Consider the following 27,324-nt stretch of genomic DNA (forward strand, 5'->3'; position numbering starts at 1 on the left):
ACCCACAGCTTGGCATTTCCCGGCACACCTGAGCTCCACGGTGGTCACTAACTTGATACATACCCTGTCTGGACTCCTCCCTCCCCTGCTTCCTGGGACCATGATAAACAATCCAAGCCTCAGGCTGGGCTTCTGGAGGAATCCAAACGGAGACGGTAAATGAACGTAAAACTCTCTGAAATCACTCAGGCACTGTGGTGAATGCAGAGAGCGCGATGCGTGGCAAAGGAGAGTAACTCTGACTTTACGTCTGCCATTCTCAAAAGCAAGTTAAGGAGATTCAAACTACTTGACAATTTCATTTCCTTAGAAAACCGATTCAGCTTCTGTTTCTTAATCAGTGATTTTATCGGAAAGGGGGAGAGCGTCATAAGACTTTAGAGTTACAGCAGACAAGAGTCCAACTTTCTCAGCTTACAAATGAGAAGGCTATGCTTCTAACACAAGTAGCATTTTGCCGGATTCCCCATGGCTAGGAATATTCCCCATGGCTAGGAACAGCCATGATTGGTCCCTCATTGCAACTCACTGGACTGGTGTTTCTTAAAAAACAAAACAAAACAAAACTGTTGATACATAACTGGTTCCATCAGGGGATTTTGGCAGACTTTTTCTAAAGAGTCAAATAGTAAAAATTGCAGGCTTTGCAGGTCAGATGATCTCTGTCCAAACTCCCCCACATGGCCATTGTACCATGAAAGCAGTCCTCAACAATCAATCGACAAATGGGTGTGTCTGATAAAAGTTTCTTTGCCAAAAGAGGTGGGTGACCTATGAATGGTAATTTGCCAACCTCTAGATGAGGGTGGAGAAGGAAATGGCAACCCACTTCAGTATTCTTGCCTGGAGAATCCCAGGGGCAGAGGAGCCTAGTGGGCTGCTGTCTATGGGGTCGCACAGAGTTGGACACGACTGAAGCAACTTAGCAGCAGCTGCAGCAGATATGATGGTAGGGGGGACAAAGGTCTTTTTTGTTTCAATGTTTAAGAGAAAGATTTTAATTCTTCCAGATCTCCCTGTGGCTCTTTAGTATTCCTGGAATCATTTATTCTTAAATATCACATAAGTGGGAATTCCCAGGTGGTTCAGTGTTTAGGACTCTGCGCTTCCACCACAGGAGACACGAGTTCCATCCCTGGTTGGGGAGCTAGGATTCTACATGTTGCATGGTGTGGCCAGAACAAAATAAATGAATATCACCTAAGTGTGCTTTCTTTGGATCCAAGAAGAGCTAAGATGTATCCTTGCCATGTGTCTCCCGCCCCTTCTTTCTGTTGTATTAATCCCACAAACTAGTCCTGCGGGGCACTGCTCGCAGCGTACACAGCAAACACAAAGTCTGCTCCGCTTCGGAATATCGAAATAAGTGTATTTTTTCACAGTGTCAATATTAATTACTCATAATTTAGTGTTCGAAATTATTTTCTGTATTAATTTCAACACAATAGAATGAGCCTAATTTGGAACGATAAGATTCATTTGCATTTAAATTGATATTTTAAGCATTCCCTGTGAGGAACAAATAGCATCTGTGATTATAATTATGAGCTCTGTTTCTAGGGCAGGTTTGTTTTCCTTTGGAAGGCTTTGTATATAAGATGCCTGGAGTTTAATATTGAGAACACGTGACACCACACGTTTAAGAGAGTCCTGTGTGTGCTGCTGCTGCTGCTAAGTCGCGTCAGTCGTGTCCAAATCTGTGCGACCCCATAGGCAGCAGTCCACCAGGCTCCGCTGTCCCTGGGAGTCTCCAGGCAAGAACACTGGAGTGGGTTGCCATTTCCTTCTCCAATGTATGAAAGTGAAAAGTGAAAGTGAAGTCGCTCAGTTGTGTCCGACTCTTAGCGACCCCATGGGATGCAGCCTACCAGGCTCCTCCGTCCATGGGACTTTCCAGGCAAGAGTTCTGGAGTGGGGTGCCATTGCCTTCTCCGAGTCCTGTGCGTAGCATTCCTATATTCCAGAAGTCCCCTCTCCTGGTGGAGTGGTGGATAAGCAGTTATTAGCTAAGAACACGTCCACGGACAGCTTTGTTTTTCAATTTTCAAAACCTTTAAGATACTTAACCGAGTAGAAAAAAGCTAGGTTGATTTTTTTTTTAGCTTGAAAATGCATGCTTGCTGAAGTTGACTGGCTATGTTCATTGCTTAAAACAAATGAATGAGCTAAATATCAAGACAATAATCGCTGTTGCTCTTTCTAGTTCCTCTTTTAAGAAACATAGGTCAGCCTGGATAGAGGGATCTCCTGTGGCTTGGATCACGGCTATGAAGAAATACAGCAGTTCTCCCCAGAAACCAGCAAGTACTAACACGTGTTCATTTCCTGTGTAGACCACCCTCCTGGTGGTGCTGACTAGAAGCTTCCTGTCACAGTGTTTATGAAGGTGCACATAAATAATTTCTACGATAAGCAGGAGGGAAAGAGCCAAACAAAGCTGTGGAGAGGGGTTTTGTGAGGGGAAAGCATGGCCAGAAGAAATTAGGGATGAAAGCTAAAGAAAAGGAAAAGGAAAGCATTTCTTCTTTAGCCTGTCATCCAACACATACTGGTCATGATCACAGTGCCTTGTTGAGGACGAAGAGATGAATGAGACAGGGAAGATCCCCAGGATCCTAGAGCTGACATTCCAGTGGAAGGTAAAAAAACAATCACTGCTTCCCTAGTAGCTCAATGGGTAAAGAATCTGCCTGCAGTGCAGGAGACCCTGCATTTTCAGGTTCAATTTCTGGGTTGGGAAGATCCCCTGGAGAAGGGAATGGCTACCCACTCCAGTATTCTGGCCTGGAGAATTCATGGACTGTATAGTCCATGGGGTCACAAAGAGTCGGACACGATTGAGTGACTTTCACTACAAATGGCTTTAAGAACTAGGAAGGGACTAAACCAGAGGTTGAAACAGACTCAGGGTATGAGCCTTCTAAGTCTCGAATCAGGGCAAATCCTGCAGTTGTAGAGTTTGATAAATAGCGAGGGAGGAGGAAACAGGTTGAAAGGGTGGCTAGAGCTGGGAAGGAGGGCTGTGACTCTGGGTGCAGGAAGAGCCTCCAGATGGTTTAACTGGGTCAGTGATGTGGCCTCTTGTCATTTTTGTCCTCTACAATAACTCTGGTGATTTGGGGGAGAGGGCGCTGTCGAGGGCAAAGTGGTGGCAGGATGCTGGGGCTTCTATGAGGTCCAGGAAGCAGGTGATGCTGACCTGGTCCAGGATGCCTGTGGTGGAGGCAGAGAAGCAGGTGTGCTGCAGAGTGTGGCTAGGACCAGCTGACAGGAGACAGGAGGAGAGAAGAGGCAAGGACTACTCTCGTGTTCAGGGCTTTCATCACTGGGTGGTGCCATTTGCTGAGTGGTGGGAGCCTGGAGGGGAGCTAAGTTGAACAAAGTTCAACAAAGTCACGTGACAGATGGTAAACTTCACATGTCACTCCTTGCGACTGTGTAAGCTAGGGCAGATGACTAACCTCTCTGACCTTCAGTTTCCTATCTTTGAGAGGTGGGTAAAAAGTGCCTGAAAAAAGTGAAAGTGTCGGCTGCTCAATGGTGTCTGACTTTTTGAGACCCCATGGACTGTAGCCCACCAGGCTCCTCTGTCCATGGAATCCTCCAGTCAAGAATGCTGGAGTGGGTTGCATTCCCTTCTTCAGGGGATCTTCCTAACCCAGGGATTGAACCCTGGACTCTCACATTGCACGAATATTCTTTTACCGTCTATTCTATTATTTTAACATGCAGATTAAATGTGATAATACATGCAAAACACAAAGCCAGGCACACAGCACTTTCTAACAAATGCTGGGTGGAGAATCTCTGCAGTTCAGAAGAAGCTGCTCAATACCAAAGGATGGACATGTCAGGACTGAGGCAGTGAGAAAAGAGGGATCTTACCCTCTCTTACCAACAACCAACTCTCCATATGAGGATGTTTGAGCCAAGATCAAACAAGCAAGTGTCAGGCGAACGTGAATACCACTATACTAAGGAAACCACGTGGAAATAAGCAACAGTGAAAACTCCCAAACCAAACCATCCTGTGCTGCTGCGCTGCTGCTGCGTCACTTCAGTCGTGTCTGACTCTGTGTGACCCCATAGACAGAAGCCCACCAGGGTCCCCCGTCCCTGGGATTCTCCAGGCAAGAACACTGGAGTGGGTTGCCATTTCCTTCTCCAAAACCATCCTGTAGGACAGGATAATTGCAGTAGCTTGCAGGTGACTAGTTTTTGAAGTGCTAATGAACTTGAGCTATGGTCTTATTCACAGGAACATATATATATATATATATATATTTATTTGTAAGGTGCCTGAGAAGAATCCCAATATGGTACTGATTGTATCCAGTGACTCAGTGCCTGCCTGGTCACCATGCCGGCACCCACAGAGCACTGGCTCCTTCCTGCTGAGTCTTCTGGAACTCTCTCTACAAGTACAAGACAGAACATGTGTGCGTGTGTTTGTGGGGGATGGTGGAGATAGGCCCAGGTTCAGTACCAGACAGGTATCCATGCCTGCAGCAGCTCTGAGGAGTTCAGAGTATACTTTTGGATAGATGGACAAAGACCCACTGTTCTTACTGGTTATGTGGACGATCACTATAATCCTTTGATTCTGAAGCAGGGAAAATACCCCTGCTTTACAGAGGGGGAAACGGAGGACCACGAAGATCAAACGAGGCATTTTTAGTCACAGTGATTCAGTGGGATCCCTCAAGCTGGGGCTCCTTGAATAGCTGAGATTTACACTAAACCTCTTACTTAAAAAAATTGGCAATGTTTGAGCTATAAAACATAAGCCTCCTATTTCCATAGCTTAATGAAAATATCTCCCACACACTGTAATACATCCTATTCTTCCGCCCAGCAGAGCACTCCGTGTGGAGGGGCTGTGTGCCCGATGTTCAAGGTACAGACCTCCCTGCCGTCCTGGGGATGGTGGTGAGCAACACAACTCCAAGTCAAGCCCAGCGTCCTGCACTTGGCTTCAGGTTTTAAATATCAGTTAGTAATTACAGGTTCTTTCTTTGTGAAAAATAATTTCCTGTAGATTGGGAGCCAGCAGGGTTACCATGGTTGAGAAGCTAATCTTATTGCTACGTCAGAGATTCCCTCTGCCTTGGCCATGTAGGATGGAAAATGCTGTTTTGCCTGAAGCTCCAGACTGTTCAAATGAAAGGAGGTCAGGATTCCAACACAGACTCTGAGATGAAGTCTTGTGGGCAAGTGATTTATTAAAGATGTGCTCCCAGGGAAAACCAGTGATGGAGGGTGGGAGTGGGAAGCAGCCTGGAACAGGCGAGGAAGCCAAACCTGGGTGTGATTTCAGGCGATTCCAGCAGGGGGCCACGGAGGGTTGGTTACAGCCCAGTGTTTTCCCAACCTGAGACAAAGCATTCATGCTCCTGTAGGCAGATGAGGATAAACGGCGTGCCAAGACTGTATGGACATTCCCAGACTCACCAGCTCTCCACGTATGAGGGGAAGGGCAGGTTCCAGGAGCCCCAGGGCAATCCTCCAAGAAGAGCAACAGGTACCGGAAGCTGAGGCAAGACCAGACGGCTGCCAGGGTCAGGGCACGCAGAAATCAGGTTCAAAGGGTGGGAGAGGCAGACTCTGCTCCCGAGGGCCCTCTCCGGTGGCTGAAGGCAGGGGCAGCAGTGGCAGAGGGTGGGTCAGGAGGATTTGGCAGGGAAGGACCTGGCCGGGAGGGGCAGAGGGCCTTGAAGCTTCGGCAGAGAGACTCAGAGGGGCTTCCCCAAGTGGGGCCAGATTTGGCCATGTGCACCTTGGCCATGTGGTGTGAACTGTGAGGTTCACAGGTTTGGGACCCGAGTCCAGGGCTAGCTCTTCTTTAACCTGGTGTGTGGCCTCTGGCCATTCACCTTCATCCTGGGCCTCACTTTCCTCCTGTAGTAAGTGAGGGACTTACACAAACACCTCTCAAAGCCTAATAATATTATTAGCATCTATCCATCCAACCATCCATCTATCCACCCACCCATCGATTCAGTCATTCATTAACAGAAGAGTTTCTATTAATGATCTCCTTGGGGAAGGAAGCCTTAGGTTGAGTCTCTCATGAACAAAAGAATAAGAACATATTATCTTGTTCTTAAGTCACTTACATTTAGTTGAAGAGGCTGTCACAGGCCTTTAGGAAATTTGGGGATAAGAAAATGATTTTAACAGGTTACTTATAGTCTAGGCTTCTTGGTAGAAACAAAACTCCAGATGAAAAACCAATTAGAAGCCAATGACCCTTTGCTGAGCATTGTGTAGATCAAGCTTCTAGATGAGTTCCCATGCTATATCAACGCAGGGAAACATTCTTTAAATGCATCCAAGCCTCTTCCTGCCTCTAGCTGTCAGGGCCCACTTGCTTGTTTGCCTTTCTGCTTCCCCACTGTGGGTGGTGTTTTTCCTTCTGGGTCAGCACTGCACGTGTCACGATGTCACGATATCATGTCACATCTACAGGTGTGCCTCTCACACTGCACTTTGAGCTCCCCAAGGGCTGGGACCAGATTTTTCATACAATCATTCAGGCACCTTGCACAGTATCTTGAACACAGTAGAAATTCAATAAGATTCTCTTAACCTTTGACTCAGTTCAATGGAAAAAAAATAGTCAACTGAGCAATACAGAAAAATTAACCAGATTTTTTTCCTTTGGCTTTTGCCTGGAGTTGGAAATCTAGGTCCGAGTAAGTAACTTCATTTCCATTAATCAAGATTCCATTTTCTCCCATTTTTATGTCAAAGTCTGTTCCTGTAAAAATGGGAGAAAATGGAATCTTCTCAACCCTCTAGTACATGGGTTGAGTCAGATCATACTCATTTGACTGATGGTCTGTCCAAAGGATCGAAAAAACAGGTTCTTACCCCCCAATATTCAGTCTGGCCTCCTGGTGATCGAGTGCTTATGGTGATCTGGCCAGCATTAATGAGTACATCAAGAGAAACCTAGCTCCTTCTTCCAACAAAGGTTGTTTCAACCTCAATTGCATATGCAATATTAATGTGCTTTATTTAAATATTAATCAGACTAAAAGCCTGAAGCGATGCATGCAATCAATACTTCATAGCATCTGAGTCATTCAGGACTGAGGCCTGGTCACTTCCGGCTGCCACCCTTTTTTCATGGCGGCTTCCCAGCAAGCACAGGGCCCGAGCTCAAAGCTACCTGCTGCAGGCTGCGTTCTGACAGCCCTTCAGGGTGCTCAAAAGGCCCCTCTTCAAAGCCAGTCACAGTCAGGAGCCCATCAAAAGAGTGGAAAAGTACAGGTCCTAGGGGGTGGCCTCTTTTCTTTTCCAAGAACTTCCGTTGGTGAAATTACAACCCTGGAGCATAAATAATGTTCCAAATTTTGAACAGAAACAAAGAGCATAATTTGTTTTCTCCCATCTGAGAACTTACTTTCATTCCTACCAACCTCGGGAGTTCTAAGCATTACAGAAAAGAAGGAGCTCTTGGTTATCTGTAGGTGGATTATCCATGCTGAGAATCATATTCTCTCCAGGTCTTCAGCCACAGGGGCCGGTGGGGTGGGTGGGGGAAACCTCAGTTAACCTCTGTGGTCCTCTGTGCCCCTCATGAGTGACACAGGTGATGCAGCACGGGGTGGAGGTGGAGGAGAGCTAAATACCAGCATTTCCCATTACCACTAACAGAGGGCCAACATGTGATTGAGGTCCTGATTTCATTTGCAAAAGGATTGATTAATTAATATACACTTGTGATTGATTAATATTCAATGCAATTTGACACAGATTTATTAAATGCCTGCTCAGTGCTGTGCTAAACATTAAGAAGGACACAAAATTGAAAAGGTACTCACTTCCCTACAAAGAGCTTGTGATCTGGTTGCAACAGGGTCATACATTTGTTGGAAATAGCATTGTTGAATAAATAAATGGATGCATGAATGAGGAAAGTGTCAAAACAAACGAGGTGAACCATCAGAATCTGGTTGTTGTTTAGTCATCGTGTCTGACTCTTTGCTACCCCATGGACTGCAGCATACCAGGCTTCCCTGTCCTTCACCATCTCCCGGAGCTTGCTCAAATTCACGTCCATTGAGTTGATGATGCCATCCAACCATCTCTTCCTCTGTTGTCCCCTTCTCCTCCTACCTTCAATCTTTCCCAGCATCAGGATCTTTTCCAATGAGTCAACTCTTTGCATCAGGTGGCGAAAGTATTGGAGTTTCAGCTTCAGCATCAGTCCTTCCAATGAATATTCAGGGTTGATTTCCTTTGGGATTGACTGGTTGGATCTCCTTGCTGTCCCAGGGACTCTCAAGAGTTTTCTCCAACACCACAGTTCAAAAGCATCAATTCTTCAGCACTCAAAATCTGGGAATATTGTCAAAGAAATACATGCGATGAGGCTTATTCCTAGAGATTTTGTTTCTGTAGGTCTGGAATGGGGCCAGACAAATCTGTTTTCTCTTAGGCTGGGATGGCCTCGGTCATGAGAGAGGACCTGGAAGAGAGTCTAGCATGGGAAACTGTACAGCTGCTGCATAAAAATGACCCTAATATGTCAGTGGGACCTCTTCCTTCCATCTTGCCTTCAAGCAAAGGGTCCTTTCTCCCTGTTTTTTCTGTTGGCTTGGGTGTTCTTTTTCAAATCCATCTTTGAGATTGACTTGGGTAACCTTCACCTTTCACCCTCTGCTTTCCTAGCCTCACAGTCTTACATGGAGTCTGTAGGTGCCCTGTTTTCTCTTTTGATAACACTAAGCTCGTGTCCCTGTTTCTCCATCGGGACAGGCTGCCTGTGTCATCTCAACTTTTTTCAGAAAGAAATGGATGTTTATGGAGCATCTATTATCTTTCAGGGGCTTCCCAGATGGCTCAGTGGTAAAGAATCCACCTGAAATGCAGGAGACTCAAGTGTGATCCCCAGGTTGGGAAGTTACCCTGGAGAAGGAAATGGCAACCCACTCCAGTATTCTTACCTGGGAAATCCCATGGACAGAGGAGCCTGGCGGGCTACAGTCCATGGGGTTGCAGAGTTGGACACGACTGAGTGACTGAGCACACACATTATCTATGAGGAGATACACACACAGTCTTTCAACGATACCTCACAGCACACCTGATAGGAAATTAAAGTTCACAGAGGTTTGCTTGTTGAGTCTAAGGTTGCACGTCTGTGAGCCAGGAAGCTGGGAGTCCCGCTCAGGGTTCACTCAGTTTCCACGCTGGCCCTGGGGGTGTGCCAGCCACTCCCGCAGTGTCAGCCCCACGCCCCACCTGGCCCTGTTCTGTGTGGGTGGTGGGCAATCTGGGGAGAACTGGCTGACACTCACTGGGGTCTCCTTCCTGGTAAATTACTTGCCTTCAAGTCTTTGTTTCAGGGCTGCCTCTGAGAAAACCCCTACCACAGAGGGAGACCCTCTCTGGATTTTACAGAACTGCCAGCCATCGCTTCATCCCATCAACTTCAGCAGAGCGGGCTTGGGAACAAAGCGGGAGGTGCTCGGCTTCACCTGTCCCACACCCTGAAAGCTGCCACCTCGGTCACACCTGCCTGTCCTTGAACAGAAGTCTCCCTCTATTCTGCAGGCCTGGGAGGACCCCAGGCTTGGACCTGCACCATGAACACGTGATGATTGCTGCAGGGGACCAACCAGCACAAAGACAACGACCCCCGCTGCCTGCCCACCCCTCACCTGCAAGTCATGCCCTGGGCCTATGTCATTATGGACCACAGGCTCCTCTGAAGTACCTCTGTGTCTGGTTTCTCTTCCTCGAGGCTCACCCACAGGGGGCCCAATGCATGGCCATCTGACTGAGTTGGAGCCCATATCCAGACTATTTCTCCAGAGAGGCTGGGTAAAGGAACACTGATTTTAGCTTGGTCTGAAATAGGATCTTGGCCAAGACTCATTTCATGTTGTTACTACTGAGATGAAGAGAGATAATTCATTTATTTGGAATAGTGAGCGTTTACCAGGGAGAGTGGATCCTCAGGTTAAATTCAATCATAGAACAACAGAGCAACAGTGGAAGTGGCCGCTATCATTTCTTGCTCCTAACACTCAACAGATTCAGGGTGGAGTTGTTGAATTAAATTAACATTAATGACTTACATTTATATATTAATTTGCAGTTTTCAGAGGATTTAAATTCTCAGTTTAAATGGAAAGAATGCTGGACGACCAGCCTACCTTGAGTCTTGTCTTTTAATACACAGAATAAACAAGCTTTGATAATAATTCTGCTCTGGGAAATGTTTTTCCTGGTTTGATTATGAAGAAGTTTTTGCCCTTTTGTCTAAGAGCCTCTGATAGGGGCTTTTACTTCTCACTGAGCACATTTCTGTTTATTTTAACCTTTAATAAGTTGCCAAGTCACCCTCCCTCAGGCAGATGTTGCCAGGACCCAGCCTGTCGTTTCCACGTCCTTGATGGGCTCCAGCTGCCCGTTCCCACTTCTGTTTGTGGAGGGCTCTTCCCGAGATGTTGGGGAGGGCAGAGGTGCTGGGGTCTTAACGTCCCCTGGGAGCAGCCCTCAGCAATGACTGATGGGAGCCGCAGTATAAACACCCCAGCTTCCAGGTGTCCCATCCCGTGTGGGAGAACTCTGGTGCCCAGCATGTGCTCACAGATGCCCCAGTTGGATTAAGTTCTGGCTGGTTTGCCATGGTGACTTGCTTGAAATGCACCTCCTGCCGGCTGCCTTCCCTCTCCCATCTCATTCTCCCTGCCTCTCATCTTGCTTCCTAAGGTCACCTCCCAAATAAACCACTTGCCCTCAAACCCTTGTCTCAGGTCTGCTTTGGCCAGAACCCAAATGTGGACTTTCCCAAAGTTAGTACATTTCTCTAGAAGAGCACTGCTGCTGCTGCTGCTGCTAAGTCACTTCAGTCGTGTCTGACTCTGTGTGACTTCACAGATGGAAGTCCACCAGGCTCCCCCTTCCCTGGGATTCTCCAGGCAAGAACACTGGAATGGGTTGCCATTTCCTTCTCCAATGCATGAAAGTGAAAAGTGAAAGTGAAGTTGCTCAGTCATGTCCGACCCTTAGCGACCACACGGACTGCAGCCTACCAGGCTCCTCCATCCATGGGATTTTCTAGGCAAGAGTACTGGAGTGGCTTGCCATTGCCTTCTCCGGAAGAGCACTGGCTAGCTCTCGAATCCAAGCCATTAAGTCACCTAATAAGGTGTGAAGCTGCCTGTTAATCCTTTGCTCAAACAATTTTTGAGTTTATCCCCATCCACTGACTTCACTGCCCTCTTGGGCAGGTCTACTCCACTTGCCATCCTCATTCTGTTAATTGTAGTGTAAAATTTTTAATTAAAAATAAAGAAGATAAATCTGGCAGTTTTAAAGTTGCTTTAAAGTAGCTTTAAAGTTGTCACTCTCAACTCTGCCCAAAGTGAAGGAGACATATGACTGGTGAAAACTAGCTGGTTCAAGTTTTCCACTGAGGAGTTAAGGATGAGCTATTTGGGTGTTCAGTTTTCTCACTTCTACCAAAGACAGAGGACATTTTCAAAGGCATGTATAGTTAGATACTCACTTCGTAAAGTTAAAAGCATTTTGGTGAGTTTTGATGACACAGACCCTTCCTCTGGTTGGAAGTTGTTGAATCATGCAGTTCTGTCCAGAGCTCACAGTTTCCATTTGGGTCTTAGATGTCATCTAGTTTAAGTAATTTCTTCAACAACCCTGCCAAATGGCCATCAATGCTCTTCATGAACATAAGGAGAGCTCATTACTTGCTGAGAGAGTTAATGCTTTTTATTTATTCCTTAATCATTAGTTTTTGCTTTAACTGAACTAAAATCCTCCTGAAATGGTCACTCATTGGTGGGAATTTTCATGGGAGAAACTACTGAACAGATTGAATGCCTCATCCATTCTAGAGAACTGGAAATATTTGAAAATGTATTTAATGTGCTTCTTTTTTTTTTTTTCCAATTCTTTTCACTCTCCTTAGCCTGTTGTGGTTTGGAGACCCTCAACTACCCTTGTCACCATCTGTCACTATCTCTGTAAGAGTGAGATGCCCAGTGAAGGCAACCTAGTTGTCCAATTATTGGGGATTGGAGAGTTTAAGTAAATTACCACACGAGGTAATACTATATAGCTTTTATAATCAAGTTTTGAAGATTATTTGATAGTATAAAAATATCATGACATAACACATGGAAGGGGGGTATACTGTATATGCAACAAGAGCCCAATTTTATTAGAAATATAGGCACAGAAATGAAGTCTAAAATATGTCAAAATGTTAAGAATGGTTATATAGCTAGTTATGAATCTGTTTTATGTTTTTCTGCATGTTCTATAGAGGACATGCATTTATTTTTTAATTAGAAACATTTGTTTTGGAAAGAAACAAAGGAAAGAAAAGGAAAAAAGAAAATGGCACTCAAAGAACTCATAGACTTTTCAGATGTGTTCTGACATTGCAGATTTGAGGGGAGCTGGCACCCCTCAATGTGTATCTTTCACTTTCCCGATTTCAGATGAGGGTTTTTGGCAGGTGAATGACACTGTCCACTGGCATTATACCTACCATTCACCAGAGCCCCGGAAGAATTTTTTTCCCACTTGAATTACTGTCTCTTTTTAATCTGGTGATTGGTGTTGAATTACTATCTCTTTTTAATCTGGTGACTGGTGTTGGAAACAGCTGTCACAGAAACACCTGGGCTGGGCAGGGGTGGCCAGGTCAATCTCCAGTAAGGGCAGTAAGTGGCCTTAGAAAGAGAGAGGTGTGTGCTGCCCTCTGTCCAGCATGACAGGCAGCCACCCCACAGTGATGCTCTACACATTGCAAGAGGAATTCATCCAGGGAGGAAACTAGAAGTTCCTCAGTTGCAAGGGCAGCCCTGAGACCGAACCTCCACCTGCAACTAGCTGTCCCTATCATTTCTCTGTAAGGCAGGGACTCTAAGATTAGAACCTGGGAGAAAATGAGGCGCACGCATCTCCCTCCCCACCTCTCCTTGCAAACTCTCCATGGTTCTGCATTTCTGGGGGAGGCAGGGCTTTGGAGTAGTCCAGGTGGCAAAAGTGGTAAAGAATCCGCCTACCAATACTGGAGAGGAAAGAGATGTCTCCATCCCTGGGTGGGAAGATCTCCTGGAGAAGGAAACGGCAACCCACTCCAGTATTCTTGCCTACAAAAGTCCATGGACAGAGGAGTCTGGTGGGCTACAGTCCATGGTGTCGAGAAGAGCTGGACATGTGAATGCACACAAGGGGCTTTCAAGGAGACAGACAAGGCCCTGCGTGGGGCAGTCCCTCTAAGGAAGTGGAGGAACAGCCAGGCAGTGGCTCCATGTGCCAGCAGGGAGGCTGGAGAGGAGGAGCACCTGCTGTCCTTAGACTCTGCAAATGGTTGGGAGTCTGAATCTATTGAAACAGCTCCTAGACAGTTCTTTCCCTTTTTTGGGTCTATTTTTAAAAGTCTTTACTGAATTTGTTACATTATTGGTTCTGTTTTACCTTTTGGTTTTTTGACCCCAAGGCATGTGGGGTTTTAGCTCTCCGACCAGGGAATCGAACCTACACCCCTCGTGTTGGAAGGTGAAGTCTTTACAACTGGACCACCAGGGAAGTTTCAGTTCTTTACTGCCTGATCTAGCAGAGTGAATTCCCATCATCCAATGAGCTTTGGATTGATGTCTGCTGTTTCTCTCTGGAGGCACATTTCCTGGACAATGCCAATGATTAATTTAATGTTTTTTTTCCATTAAAAAAGATGCTCAGCCCAGTGTACACTCTTCTAGGTTTATAAGACCCATGAGAGCAATAGAAACCCAGCATGTCTGTATTCTGCTTCCCGATTTCCTGTCCACCACACGCATGTAAAATCTCCCTTCTTGTTTTGCAGTGTGCACACTCACACCTTCCAGGAAGAACGTGGATTCCCCAAATATTTCTTCTTGTTAATCATCTTTCCTCTATCTAAATCTATATTCTCTAAATATATGAGTCTTTTCAGCAACCAAAATACATTAAAAAAAATACCTAGATCTGGAAGTTGTAGGAGAAATATAGCTTAGTAATACTTTGGGTTATTTTAAGTGACTACACTGAAGCTTGAATGGTATACTCCCTGCGGTTATAGTAAAGCGATCACTTAAGTTTAAAGGGTTTGCAGATCTTATCAGAAATCAGCAGGTGACTTTGCTGGGTCAAAAGTCAGAGCCCAGACATTTACTGTGATTCCCTGTTAATATTTCTTCCCTGTCAAGGGATGCTATATGCCATATTTGGATTTGAGGGGAAAGTCAGTGTGCAGAGCTCATCAGGACAAAGATAATTTTAAGAAGGTGGCATGCTTGCTCTCATAAAGCTGTGGGTGCCGTGTGAGTTGCTGCCCTCTTGGACTTTTTGCCATCGGTTTTGTCCAGCAAGAACCCAAAAGGCTCATTTCCACACTCCAGTCAATGTCCTCAGCTGGAGCTGATTTTAAACTTTGCCAAGGCTCTCTCACCCTGCTCCCTCTACCTTTTCTTTCTTGACACTTTGTCCTTTCAGACCTCGTTTCCTTCTTTTTCTCTCCGAAGTCACTCACCTTTGCCTGCTCCAGGCCCCACGCCTCGTCTGTCTTTGACTCGAGCTGCGGCTTTCACAAGATGGGCCGTCTGGCATGCATGTGTGTGCAGGGTACCTGTGTGCCCTGGGTGTGGCCTATGTGCAGGCAGGTGTGTGTGTGTGAGTGTGTCCTCCCACCACCAGGGGCACCAGAGCATTTAGGACACGCGCGATTCCCCACACAGGGCAGCTTACACTTACGTAGTTCGAGGCCAGGTCTGGGTGGAGATAGTCAATTCCTGTGAAAAGACAAGAGCACAGGAACAGAGGGTTAATACCTGTCATGTGTCCTCAGGAAACCTGCTCAAGAAGGCGCCTTCTGTGCAGGCGTCAGAAGATGGGGAGGGGGTGAGCACTGGGCCACCGCCTCATGTACCCCCGGGGGGAGGCATTGCTCCCCCCCCATAGATGCAGAGCCAGTGGCCACCGGATGTGTCAGAGGAGTGAAGCCAGTTACAGCTCGGGGCCCTAGCATAACACTTCTGGCACAAATGTCAGCTTAGTGGCCCCAAGATGGACGTCTCATCAGCAAAGTGATCTAAGAGAGATTTGTGGAAGTCCTGACATTTCTAAAGCATCAGCTGGCATTTCTTCAAAAGTGAAGCCTGCCCTGGGGAGGAAAAGCGATGATTATTTAACAGGGCTCAGACAGCAAGTGGATTAGGAGAGCATTGCCAGGCACGGAAATAACAAGAGAAACATGGCTTGGCGAGAAAAGCCATTAGGCAAAGGGCAAGTGGCTTCCTGGAGGTGTCCCAGGTGGGAACTGGTTCTTGTTTTTGCAGAAAGCTTTCCAGGGAGCCCGAGACCATGAGTCTCCTGGTGGGAGTCCTGTGCTTTCTCCTGCACGTGGCCTGTCTTGTTGTCCAAGGGTCATTGCAACAGTCAGATTATGGTCCCTGATGCTGCTGGGTTCCATCAACATGTAGCTCTCAGAAAGCACTGTGGAACTTCAAAGGGCAAATTGCAAAGCTCTCATCCAGGTCTGTAGTATCATCTAATCATTGAAAAGCAGCAACAATATCAGAGCATCCAGCCCGCTCAGAAATTGGCTGGGTTCCTGTACTACCTAGTATCATGGTTATAAGCGTAGACTTTGGAGTCAAAGACCAGAGTTTTAATCCCAACCATGCTGCTGACTGGCTGAGTGACTTCAGGCAAGGTACTTGGCCTCTCTGTGCTTGCTTTCTTCTCAACCCGGTAGGGGTGAAAACAGTGTGGTCTTATTCCAGAGGCATCAGTAACTATTGGGTTGCAATATTTGCAAGCCAGAGGCATCATTAAGTCTTGATCATCATTAAGTGTTGATCATCTTTACTGCATGCATAACAAGGCCGGGCCACATTGTAGCTTTGTCCTGCAAAAAAGAACTTGCATCCAAATGTATATCTTTAAAAAGAAGTTTTCCTGGACTGGGAGTCACTGATCTACTGATGTTTTCACATCAGAAGCAACTGCTGTCATTACTCTGCTTTCTACAGTTTGGGAGACGATAGCCAGGCCCTTCTCTTCCACCTGCTTTACCCTGCTCTCCAAAACTGCAGGAAGACATGGGGATGAAGACATAAAGGCTAATATTTTAAAGTTTCAGACCCTTGTTCTGGACCCTGATTCAGAGATGTCAGTGTAGGCTGTGGGATGGAGTTGGGGATAAGCACAGGCTGTGAGACTGCCAGATCCAGTTCTGCCTGGGCGCAGGCACTGAAATGTTTGTGTGACTCTGGCCGCATAGACTCTCTGAGTCTCAGCTCTCTCATCTTCGAAACAGAAGCACTGTTCTCCTTGAAAACTGCTTTTCGGAGCCAGTCCATTGAAAGTGTTTAGCTTGCAGTAAACACGTAACCAATTACATTCCTTGCATCCTCATCAGTACCTTCATTGACCACATTACTAGAGTTTTGTGGATGGTGCAGAAAGAAGAAATAATTCAAAAAGTCTACAGGCTTTATTTTCTTGAGCTCCGAAATCACTGCAGACAGTGACTGCAGGCATGATATGAGAAGATGCTTGCTCCTTGGGAGAAAAGCTATGACAAACCTGCTGCTGCTGCTAAGTCGCTTCAGTCGTGTCCGGCTCTGTGCGACCCCATAGACGGCAGCCCACCAGGCTCCCCTGTCCCTGGGATTCTCCAGGCAAGAATACTGGAGTGGGTTGCCACTTCCCTCTCCAATGTATGAAAGTGAAAAGTGAAAGTGAAGTCGCTCATCCATGTCTGACTCTTAGTGACCCCATGGACTGCAGCCCACCAGGCTCCCCCGTCCCTGGGATTCTCCAGGCAAGGAGAACACTGGAGTGGGTTGCCATTTCCTTCTCCAACAGCATATTAAAAAGCAGAGACATCATTTTGCTGACAAAGGTCTGTCTAGTCAAATTATGGTTTTTGCAGTAGTCATGTATGGATGTGAGAGTTGACTATAAAGAAAGCTGAGCACCAAAGAATTGATGCTTTTGAACTGTGGTGCTGGAGAAGACTCTTGAGAGTTCCTTGGACTGCAAGGAGATCCAAGCAGTCAATCCTAAAGGAAATCAGTCCTGAATATTTATTGAAAGGACTGACACTGAAGCTGCAGCTCCAATACTAAGGCCACCTGAGGCAAAGAGCTGACTCATTAGAAGGACCTTGATGCTGGGAAAGACTGAGGGCAGGAAGAGAAAGGGTGACAGAGGATGAGTTGGTTGGATGGCATCACTGACTCCATGGACATGAGTGTAAGCAAACTCTGGAGATAATGAAGGACAGGGAAGCCTGGTATGCTGCAGTCCATGGGGTCGCAAAAGTCCCACATGACTGAGGGACTGAACAACAACAACTTGGTTTTAGAGTTGTGTTGAAAGTAAATTGTCCTATATGTTTGTTGAAATGGGTAACATTTTGTGCACTCATTGTTAGGCAAAACATGTTGTTACAAACAGATAAGTTTAAAAGAAAAGATACACACACATACAGAGAATAAGTTTCTTTTTCCCTAACACTTAATTTTTAAAATATGGCTTCCTGTTCTGACGATTCAAGTTTCTCAGGAGAGAAATTTTCTAAGACGTGGTAGTCTCATCTCTGTGATGGGAAAATATTGAAGCCAAGAGATAATTTGAAGACAGAAGGAAATCAGAATTAAAACAAGATAAATTTAGCCTAATTAAAATAAAGGATCTTTAATTAGGTTAAGTGGAAGACTGAATGTTAAGTTAGAACAGACACAGACTTTGGTCTGAGGAAGAAGATTATTGACAGATGGATTAAGGATGACAGACATGATCCAGAAAAATAATGAACTAAGCATGAAAATGATAACCTGGTAATTAAATAGTATTTCAATGTTTTGGTATATTTGATTATCTTTTGAGGTGGAAGGCACTGAATACATCTTCTTAATCAGCTTATTTATTTTTCAATTCTTGTATTATTAATGGATTCATTCTTGTTTTCATTCACAGGTTTCTGTTCAGCAATGAATGACAGGTGCTACGCAGGTCTTGGAAAAACACAGACCATTTAGATACAGAACCTGAGCTGAACAGCCACCTAAGGCTTGCAGTCTACAGGGGGGCACTGACTTATCACCAGACAATCATGGTGCAATGTGGTGTACAAATGACAAGTCCTTGGTTATACTTTTGTTCATAAACCATTGGGATCCTGTCATTAGTTTGAAAGTCTACTCTGCTGCTGCTGCTGCTAAGTCACTTCAGTCGTATCCGACTCTGTGTGACCCCATAGACGGAAGCCCACCAGGCTCCCCCTTCCCTGGGATTCTCCAGGCAAAGTCTACTCTGCTGCTGCTCTACAACAGTCCAAATCCTTAGGAATCACTGGCAGTTCTGGAGCCCTCAGGGATTCAACAAGGGGCTGCATGCACATATGCTCAGTTACAATGTTAACAGTTCAGTTGGGACTTTGGAGGTTTTGTAAGAACAAGGTGCCTGCCTGTGACCACTTTTAAGGGTGCAGCTCTGATCCCCCAGATGCTTGGTGGTGAAATGGTGATTCCAGTATAACCTAGGCAGGTTCCCCCCAAACCTACACGCATCTTTCTCCTAGGTGAGCTGGCCTCAACCGTGGTGCTTTCTGAGCCAAAGCATCAGGAAGGAAAAACAGGTAAGCTGCCCACAATGGCATGAGTGTGTGCGCACACATACGTACATACACACACTCACTCTTGTGAGAGCTCCTTTTTTTCCCTGGGTAAGCCCTCGGCCACTGGAGAAAGCTTTTGCATCCACTTCAAAACATCTCACACCTCAGAAAACACTGGGCATTGTTTTCATGTCGATATTTAATTGAGCCCCCACAAAGACACGCTGATTTTAAGCACGCTGTCTGTCCTTGTTTTCCATCAATCCTGCTTCAAAGGCTTGCTTTAGAGAACATCATATTCTTTGAGGATCTTGAAAAGAGAAAGGCTCCACTGCTTCATTTCTGTACAGACTTTATATGTAATTGGACCCAATACTGCCCAGCAGAGCTTTTATGGAGGATCCAGACGGCTGATGAGAGGTCAAAGTGCATCCCCAATGAGAAGCCTGCAGGGTAGAAGTACTCCAGAATCTTGGCAGAGCCAATGGCACATGTAGTTAGAAAAACAGCAGTTCATCAAACCCTTTGGTTTTCATATTATGATCTATAAAAAATAAAGCTCCGCTAAATCTTTGTTAGGCAGGCATGTGGGATAGAATTAACATTACAGGGGGGCAAGTATAGTAAACTGTGATCAGTTTGCTTTACCACGGCTCATTCTGAAAGCAGCAATAAAGTAAAAATGCTCCAAATGCCAATTCTGCTACTAAAAAGCTATTTTGGGGATCTAGAGCCACACTGCCTAATGGAAGTTTCTGTGATGATAGAAATGAAGTGGAATTGAATTGTCACTAGCTCCCTGTGGTTACTGAGACCTTGAAATTAAGCGAATGTGATTGAGGAATTGAATTTTTAATTGTATTTAGCTTTAACTAATTAAAACTTAAATGTAAATAGCCACATATGGCTAGTGGCTACTACATTGAACAGTGTGGATCTAGAGACATAGGTGGTAAATATAAACAGGTTTAGAAGCTGTTTCAAGGTAAGATATAAGCAGTGTTTGTTGTTGCTGTTGTTTAGTCACTAAATCCTATCTGGCTTTTTTGTGACCTCCAAGGACTGTAGCCTGCCAGGCTCCTCTATCTGTGGGATTTCCCAGGCAAGAATGCTGGAGTGGGTTGCCATTTCCTTCCCCAGGAGATCTTCCCAACCCAGGGATCGAACCCAAGTCTCTTGCATTGGCAGGTGGATTCTTTACCACTGAGCCACCAGGGAAGTCCAGTGGCCCCAATGAGAAATTATAATTCAGTGATTGTCAACTTTCATTTGTTCATTAAAAAAATTTAAACTTATTAATTCAGTATATATTTGTGAAGGACTTGAGGATTACTGATGTGAGGAGGGTGACGATGTCGCCACAGTATACATGACCATGCCCAGCCTCTGGCCCTCCTACCTCTGACTAGCATCTCCCAAATGACAGATCTTTTCCGTTCCAAAGACATGCAAAAGACACACTTGGTTCCAGATGAGTGAAGCCTTCAGAATACTCACCATCGTCCATAATTCCAATGGTAACACCTTTCCCTGTGTATCCCAGCTCCCAGGCTTCTGCCACATTCAAGTCGAGACCGGGAGTACCATCAGCTTGCCCGGTATTGATCTGGTTCAGGAATGCCAAAGCAGAGGCTCTTATTAGTTTGGTGTAGATGGTAAAGAACCAGATGGTAAGTATTTGCTTGACATACTCTGCAGCCACCTGATATTTCAGGGCCAGATCAGAGGTCACGTCTTCCATGAAACAGGACTTTGGGGTGTTCCCTCCATTCACCTCGTCTAGTCTGCTCTTCTGTTTTTTTGATACACAGAACACTGATGTTTTCTGTCTCATGGAAATATGCAAATGCAATTTCTGTCCCCCTACCTCTTATTACTGTATCATCATCTTTAAACTCCTGAGGGCCAACATTGCAAGAAACCCTCCCCAGTTTAGAATTAAGTGCTCACAACTCTTATAGCTCTGTATTTATTTCTCACTTTCAGGATTTAGTTCGTATTGTCTTGCTTTATTCTGATTTGAATAATTTCCTCACTAAATAATAATATCCTTTGCAAGAGAAGTTCAATATCTCCACACCAAGTCTCGCTTAAAAATATTTATTGAATTGAATTAAAGAGAGCTGCCTCACCTTTAGTGCAAGTTCTAATATAAGAAATAAAAAAGCCTTCCCCCTTAAAAAAATCAATAAAAAAAAAGAAAAGGAAAAAAGAAAAATTCCATACAAATATGTTCACTACCCTCTTCTTATGCATTTTTGTCCTGTGGAGATTCTCCCAAAGGTAAATCATTAAAAAAAAAAAAATAGGGAAGTTAAAGCTGGCATTGACAGATGCCCACAGTGACAAGTAGCTGGTACGATGCTGCTGAAACATGTGAATATCATTAGGGCTCTTTATAGAAATGACTACTCCTCTGGTAGGCACATGTGAAGATGACACCTCATGCCCTGGAAGTTAGAACCATGTGACTGGTTTTGGCCAATGGAATGTGAGTTTACATGCCATTCAACATGTCCAGGCAGAAGCTTTAAGAGCCAGTGTGTGATTTGCTTTTCTCCGCCATTGAGTTGCTTGTGTAACCAGGGGTTGGGATGCAGCTAAGATGAAGCCTGGATACCTAAGGGATTTCAAAGTGTCGGATGTATAACATGAGTGAGAAACAAGCTTTGATGTTGTTAGTAAACTCTGATTTGTGGATTGCTTGTTATTGTAAGAAACCTAGGCGATCCTAACACACATAAACTCATTCAGTTACCCAGACTGGATTTGTAGAATTCCCTGCCCTGAAGCCTAGAGCATAGTCCAGCTCTGAAACCCCAAGGGAAAAATTGTGATGCATTCCTACAATGGGCTGTTTATAAATTACAAACACTTACAAATTAGTCACCCCTTCCGTTCCATATACCCTGTGGTTTGGAGGCACGTGAGCCTATCTCTTTTAAATGTAACCCAACCCACCCCAATAGGTTGTGAAAATATATTCGTTTCACCAGACAGACTAGGATTCCGTGCCTTCAATCAGTTAAGCCCCACTGAATTGACTGCCATTATTGTAGGAAGCACCAATAGATGGTACTGCTGCGACCCTAGTCTCTCAGTTCTCTTGCTTGTGAAGTCACCTGACTCTCTTACACCTGTGGCCCCATCCTGGCCTCCCAGTCCTCTGCCTTTTGAGGCCCTGGTTACTCCTCCCAGAACTTCGACTTCACTTTCATGTTTCTGCAAGTCTTCACTTATACCCTGGTCGGGGAGGAACCGAGCAGCTCCTGGTAGTTGCTTTGAACCCAGAATGTAATGGCTGTTCAGCAGTTCCAGAAAGAAAGCAGATTAGAGAACGAGATGTGTGGAGGGTGATGGAAAATCAATACTGATCAGAGGGGACAGAAAAGTTCCCCCAAGCTGGTGCTGGCTAGCATCCCACAGACTAATGAGGAAATAGAAATGCATCCTTTATCTGAAGTCCCAGGATGAGAAACATTATGAAAGGCCCCGAGATGCTTACCAGGTACCATTGTTTCGTAAAAAGAGGGTCGTTCATGTTGATGTCGATCTCATTGATGTCTCTGTACCCTCGCTTTTTCCGGTTGAATCCTTCCTGCTGCAAGGCCCTCTTTACCTGGAATGACAATGCTTGTTACCTGACTATTGGCCGAACACCCATCTTCTAAAATTCATTTCCACAAAGTCAAATTCCATTTGTATATAATTTTTTTTTCTTTCCTCAGTAGAAGCTGAGCTCATTTCATGCACATTCTTACTTTCTGATTATTTCCCAAGATAATTTACTGTTGTTTGCATTGAACAAAAAGGACATAGGGATGGCCTTCAATGAGTTTTGTGAAAATAAGAATTAGGTGGAGATAAGGTGGTAGGGAAATAGATGCGAAACTGTGGAAATAGTGTCAGACTTTATTTTTTTGGGCTCCAAAATCACTGCAGATGCTGACTGCAGCCATGAAATTAAGACACTTACTCCTTGGAAGGAAAGTTATGACCAACCTAGACAGCATATTAAAAAGCATAGACATTACTTTGCCAACAAAAGTCCATTTAGTCAAGGCTATGGTTTTGCAGTGGTCATGTATGGATGTGAGAGTTGGACTGTGAAGAAAGCTGAGTGCCAAAGAATTGATGCTTTTGAACTGTGGTGTTGGAGAAGAGTCTTGAGAGTCCCTTGGACTGCAAGGAGATCCAACAGTCCATTCTAAAGGAGATCAATCCTGGGTGTTCATTGGAAGGACTGATGCTAAAGCTGAAACTCCAATACTTTGGCCACCTCATGCGATGAGTTGACTCACTGGAAAAGACTCTGATGCTGGGAGGGATTGGGGGCAGGAGGAGAAGGGGATGACAGAGGATGAGAGGGCTGGATGGCATCACCGACTCGATGGACATGAGTTTGAGTGAACTCCAGGAGTTGGTGATGGACAGGGAGGCCTGGTGTGCTGAGATTCATGGGGTCGCAAAGAGTTGGACACGACTGAGCGACTGAACTGAACTGAACTGAAGATGGTAGGGGGCATTAGGTGAGATAAAACAAGGAAACACTTGCGTTAAGGGAATGAATATGATTTCAGAGAGGGAGGGGGTGGACCCATCACAGCCTAGTTTTCTGGAGGCACCATGAGGTGAGGGGAAGTCGCTCAGTTGTGTCCGACTCGTAGCGACCCCATGGACTGCAGCCTACCAGGCTCCTCCATCCATGGGATTTTCCAGGCAAGAGTACTGGAGTGGGTTGCCATTTCCTTCTCCAGGGGATCTTCCTGACCCAGGGATCGAACCCGGGTCTCCTGCATTGCAGACAGATGCTTTACCGTCTGAGCTACCAGGGAAGTCCCTATAGTGAAAAGGAAAAGTTAAAATTTTACATAACCTCCTGCTCCTTCTGCCTCTCTAACCCAGCTTTCTCCTTACAAAGTGTAGATCACGTAGGTCTCAGAAAGTGGGGACTTAGGAACTGGAGCTTATCTCACTCACCCTTGTCCTGCTCTTTGCAATCGCCCTAGCCCCTGCAAACCCGCAAACCAGCTTAATCATGCCTGTCTGTGTATAAAAAACTCTGTAACCCCTTTGTTTGGGGCTCAGAGCTTGGAGTGTTAACTCCTCTGGGCCTGGGGTAATAAACCTGAGTTCTCCAACTCTCCGAGTGTGGTGCTTGGTTTCTCCAGTACTGGTTTCTACAACATTTCTGGAGGCCCCAGCCAGATTCCAACCACGCTGGCCCCTTGAGCCGCCAGACTGGTGGCTTGTGAAGGAACCCCGAGATGAATGAGGAGGTGCACCACTTGACGGTATTCCGGGTTCTCTTTCGGACTGGTGTTCTGACTCTCCGGACGGCTGAGCCCCGACTGGACTCATTGGAGGGACGGACCAACTCACCAGGAATGGCCACAGGAAAAGGTAAGGCTCTGGGGCTGGTCCCCAGGTAGGGATCTACCCCAGTGGGTCGAAGAGGAGGCTGATCACTTCCTTGGGCTCCCAGGAAGGGAGCATCAGATAGGCAGAACTGGGGATTCGGGAGGCATTGTGATAGCCTCTGAATGATTGTGAATGCATGATTGCTGATTGAATGGAGTGAGAGAATTTTTTTTTTTTTGAATCTGCAAAGCCAATTCTTTTTACATATACAATTAAAAACAACTAGCTTGTTAAACGGAGAAGGCAATGGCACCCCACTCCAGTACTCTTGCCTGGAGAATCCCATGGATGGAGGAGCCTGGTAGGCTACAGTCCATGGGGTCGCTAAGAGTCAGACATGACTGAGCGACTTCTCTTTCACTTTTCACTTTCATGCACTGGAGAATGAAATGGCAATCCACTCCAGTATCCTTGCCTGGAGAATCCCAGGGACGGAGGAGCCTGTTGGACTGCTGTCTGTGGGGTCGCACAGAGTCGGATATGACTGACGCAACTTAGCAGCAGCAGCAGCTTGTTAAAAGGCCTGCCTAGGAAAAAGCTTGAAGTTAACCCTTTCCGTGTCCTTGAAATACACAGTCAACTTTGCCTGAGACCTTAGCCTTGGACAAATTAGAACTTCAAGCAAAGAAAAAAAGGTGTCAAACAGATATTTTAAATCTCAAACAAAAAACTATAAGATCTCTGTCAGTCTTTCTATCTGGATTTATGTATGTCTCAGTGTATGTCTTTTGTTTTTTTCTGATAATATTGTTGAAGTTGTAAATGAGTTCTAATTTAATTGGCCTAAAGAAAAGTAAGTGCTTACAAATAAAACAATTCTAAATACAAGAAAAATTGCTGCTGCTGCTGCTGCTGCTAAGTCACTTCAGTCGTGTCCGACTCTGTGTGACCCCACAGACGGAAGCCCACCAGGCCCCCCGTCCCTGGGATTCTCCAGGCAAGAACACTGGAGTGGGTTGCCATTTCCTTCTCCAATGTGTGAAAAGTGAAAGTGAAGTCGCTCAGTCGAGTCCGACCCTTAGCGACCCCACGGACTGCAGCCTACCAGGCTCCTCCATCCATGGGATTTTCTAGGCAAGGGTACTGGAGTGGCTTGCCATTGCCTTCTCCGACAAGAAAAATTAGCCTAAATAAATTTCAGATTCACATGAGCTGGGAAATATTCAATATTAAATATCTAGTATTAATGTTTGTTTGCTAATCTAATAAGGAAGTAGTATGTATGTTTTTAATAAAAAAGGTATAAAAAATAAAATTATATTTTATAAAAGGAAAAGAAAGTAAGTCTGACTTACAGGTGGCTGTTACAGAAAGTGATTAAAAAGTTTGTGGAAAGTGGACCCTAAAAAGTTTTGTACATGGTTAGGACTGACTAAGTTTAAAATAAATTTAATTAAGCTTACCTAAATGAGTTTAAAGTAAGCTGGTGCAAAACTTGAATTTGGCTTTTCTCTCTGTTAAGAGGACATACTTTCTTTAGAAAGTATACTTTCTTTGAACTGCTTTTATTAATAGATTTAAGTTTCTTTATCTCTTAATTGATCTGTTCTCTATTTACCTCTGAAATCTTTTGTTAACTTTGGCTAAGTAAATAACTGTTATTTCACAGTAACTTATATGATCCTACCTGAGTGTTATAAACCCTTTTGATATTTATCTCTAAAACTTCCTAGATAACTTGACTTCCAGCTAACTTTGGGGTGCTTCAGAGGGCCCCTGAGACATCCCAAAGAGCTATTAAGCTACCTGAGTTCATTGAACATGTTAAATTACATGGGAAGTACTGTTAAAGGAGTGAAAAATCTTTTCAGGTTATACTGTATGGTTGATGGTACTAATATAGATGTCCTAAAATTATGTGAAATTCATATAGATCTGATATACCCTGATAAAATATGGTCAATTATAATTCTAGTTACCATATTAAAGTGTTATGACCAGGTTTCTTTGTCAATTGCAACAGAATCAGATTTTAAACATGCCTTCTATGGTTTTATTCTCACACCTTTAGAAAACTACTGCTAGCTCTTCAAGATTTACAGAAAAGACTTTCTAAGTTTAAGCAGGTAGACAAATTTTGTTATTAACAGTAAGCTGGTACCAGACTGGAATTTGGTCTTTTCTCTATTTAGAGAACAAAGTTTTTTTAGAATGCAGCTTTTGATAACTGATTATGAATATCTTTGCCTTTAAGTGATTTATATTTGTTTTTAAAATCTTTTTGTTACTTTGATAAAGTAAATAAACATTATTTAAGATTTATGGTACATGCAGACAAAGCTCTGCGTCAACAACAGCAACAAAATAACCCCTCGTGGTTAGGCTTTTGCTATCCTGATGTCCTTAAAACATGGCAAGAGTCTGCTCCTAAATCAGGGAATTAAAAATGGATAAACAACAGCTGAAAATCAAAGAGCCAGGGCTATGGGAAATCCAAGACGGCTGCTTGGCTTTTCCCGGCTCCCTGACAGACCTCATTTATTTGATGGGTTAAAGCCTTCCCGGATACAGTGTTAATGCCCTCACAATGAGTTCTCCAAAAAAGGAAAAAATTATGTTTCACTAAACATGAAGTTCTAGTTTTGTTAATTAAGGTCTGTGTTTACTAAGACTCACTTCTGAGATAGGTCCTTGTTATGTTATATTGCTAAAAGCTTTAAATAAGTTATTAAAAAGACACTCTAAGATTGTTTTTAAAGCTAATCTTAGTAACCAATCTTTGGATAAAGGTCAGATGCTCCATGATGTACAACCAGGAGATGAACTCTTGGCTATAATCATGTAACTGAGTCAGATGACCTGGGGTATACAGGGCTATATCCAATGAACGTTCTTGGCTTAAATTCCTGCTTGTGATAACTGCTAGCTATATTATTTTCTATGTAGCTTGTTTCAAAAGATTATTTCTTACGTTACCAAATGTGTGACTGAGTTTGTGATGAAATGCCGATATGATATTCCATATGAGATCAATAATTGTAGTAATGTAACTCTAGATTTGGGAAGAAGCAACAAGAGAAAATATTTTCCTGGACCATGAGGCTGGTAAGACAGGTATGGTCCAGAGACTTTTGCTACTTACAAGTCCTGGTCTAGTGACAACACATTGAGTGGCCTGAATCTTTGTTCTACCTGGGAATGAGCCTTCCCAGCACCGTGGGACACAATGACCATGAAATGCCCCCAAAACATGGTCAAATATGTGACTATGAAGGGGGCTTGCAGACTGGAAGTTGGCCCTTGCCAGCTGCCTCTACAAAGTTTAA

General features: G+C 44.7%; 1 protein-coding gene across 1 annotated transcript in view; it reads right to left on the reverse strand.

The window, feature by feature from the left end:
- Positions 1–23,677, reverse strand: part of PCSK2 (proprotein convertase subtilisin/kexin type 2) — a 104,795-nt gene extending 81,118 nt beyond the window's left edge. The window contains exons 1-4 of the mRNA XM_088843662.1: positions 23,618–23,677; positions 22,143–22,256; positions 20,135–20,243; positions 14,764–14,801 (exon numbers count right to left, since the gene is read on the reverse strand). Coding sequence (XP_088699788.1) covers positions 14,764–14,801; positions 20,135–20,243; positions 22,143–22,256; positions 23,618–23,677 — 321 coding nt within the window. The remainder of the gene's footprint in view (positions 1–14,763; positions 14,802–20,134; positions 20,244–22,142; positions 22,257–23,617) is intronic.
- Between the last annotated feature and the right edge of the window lie 3,647 nt (positions 23,678–27,324).

The sequence above is a fragment of the Moschus berezovskii genome, chromosome 15 (genome assembly GCF_049115385.1).
Source record: "Moschus berezovskii isolate FMDL1 chromosome 15, NW_MosBer_1.0, whole genome shotgun sequence".
Lineage (NCBI taxonomy): Eukaryota > Metazoa > Chordata > Mammalia > Artiodactyla > Moschidae > Moschus > Moschus berezovskii.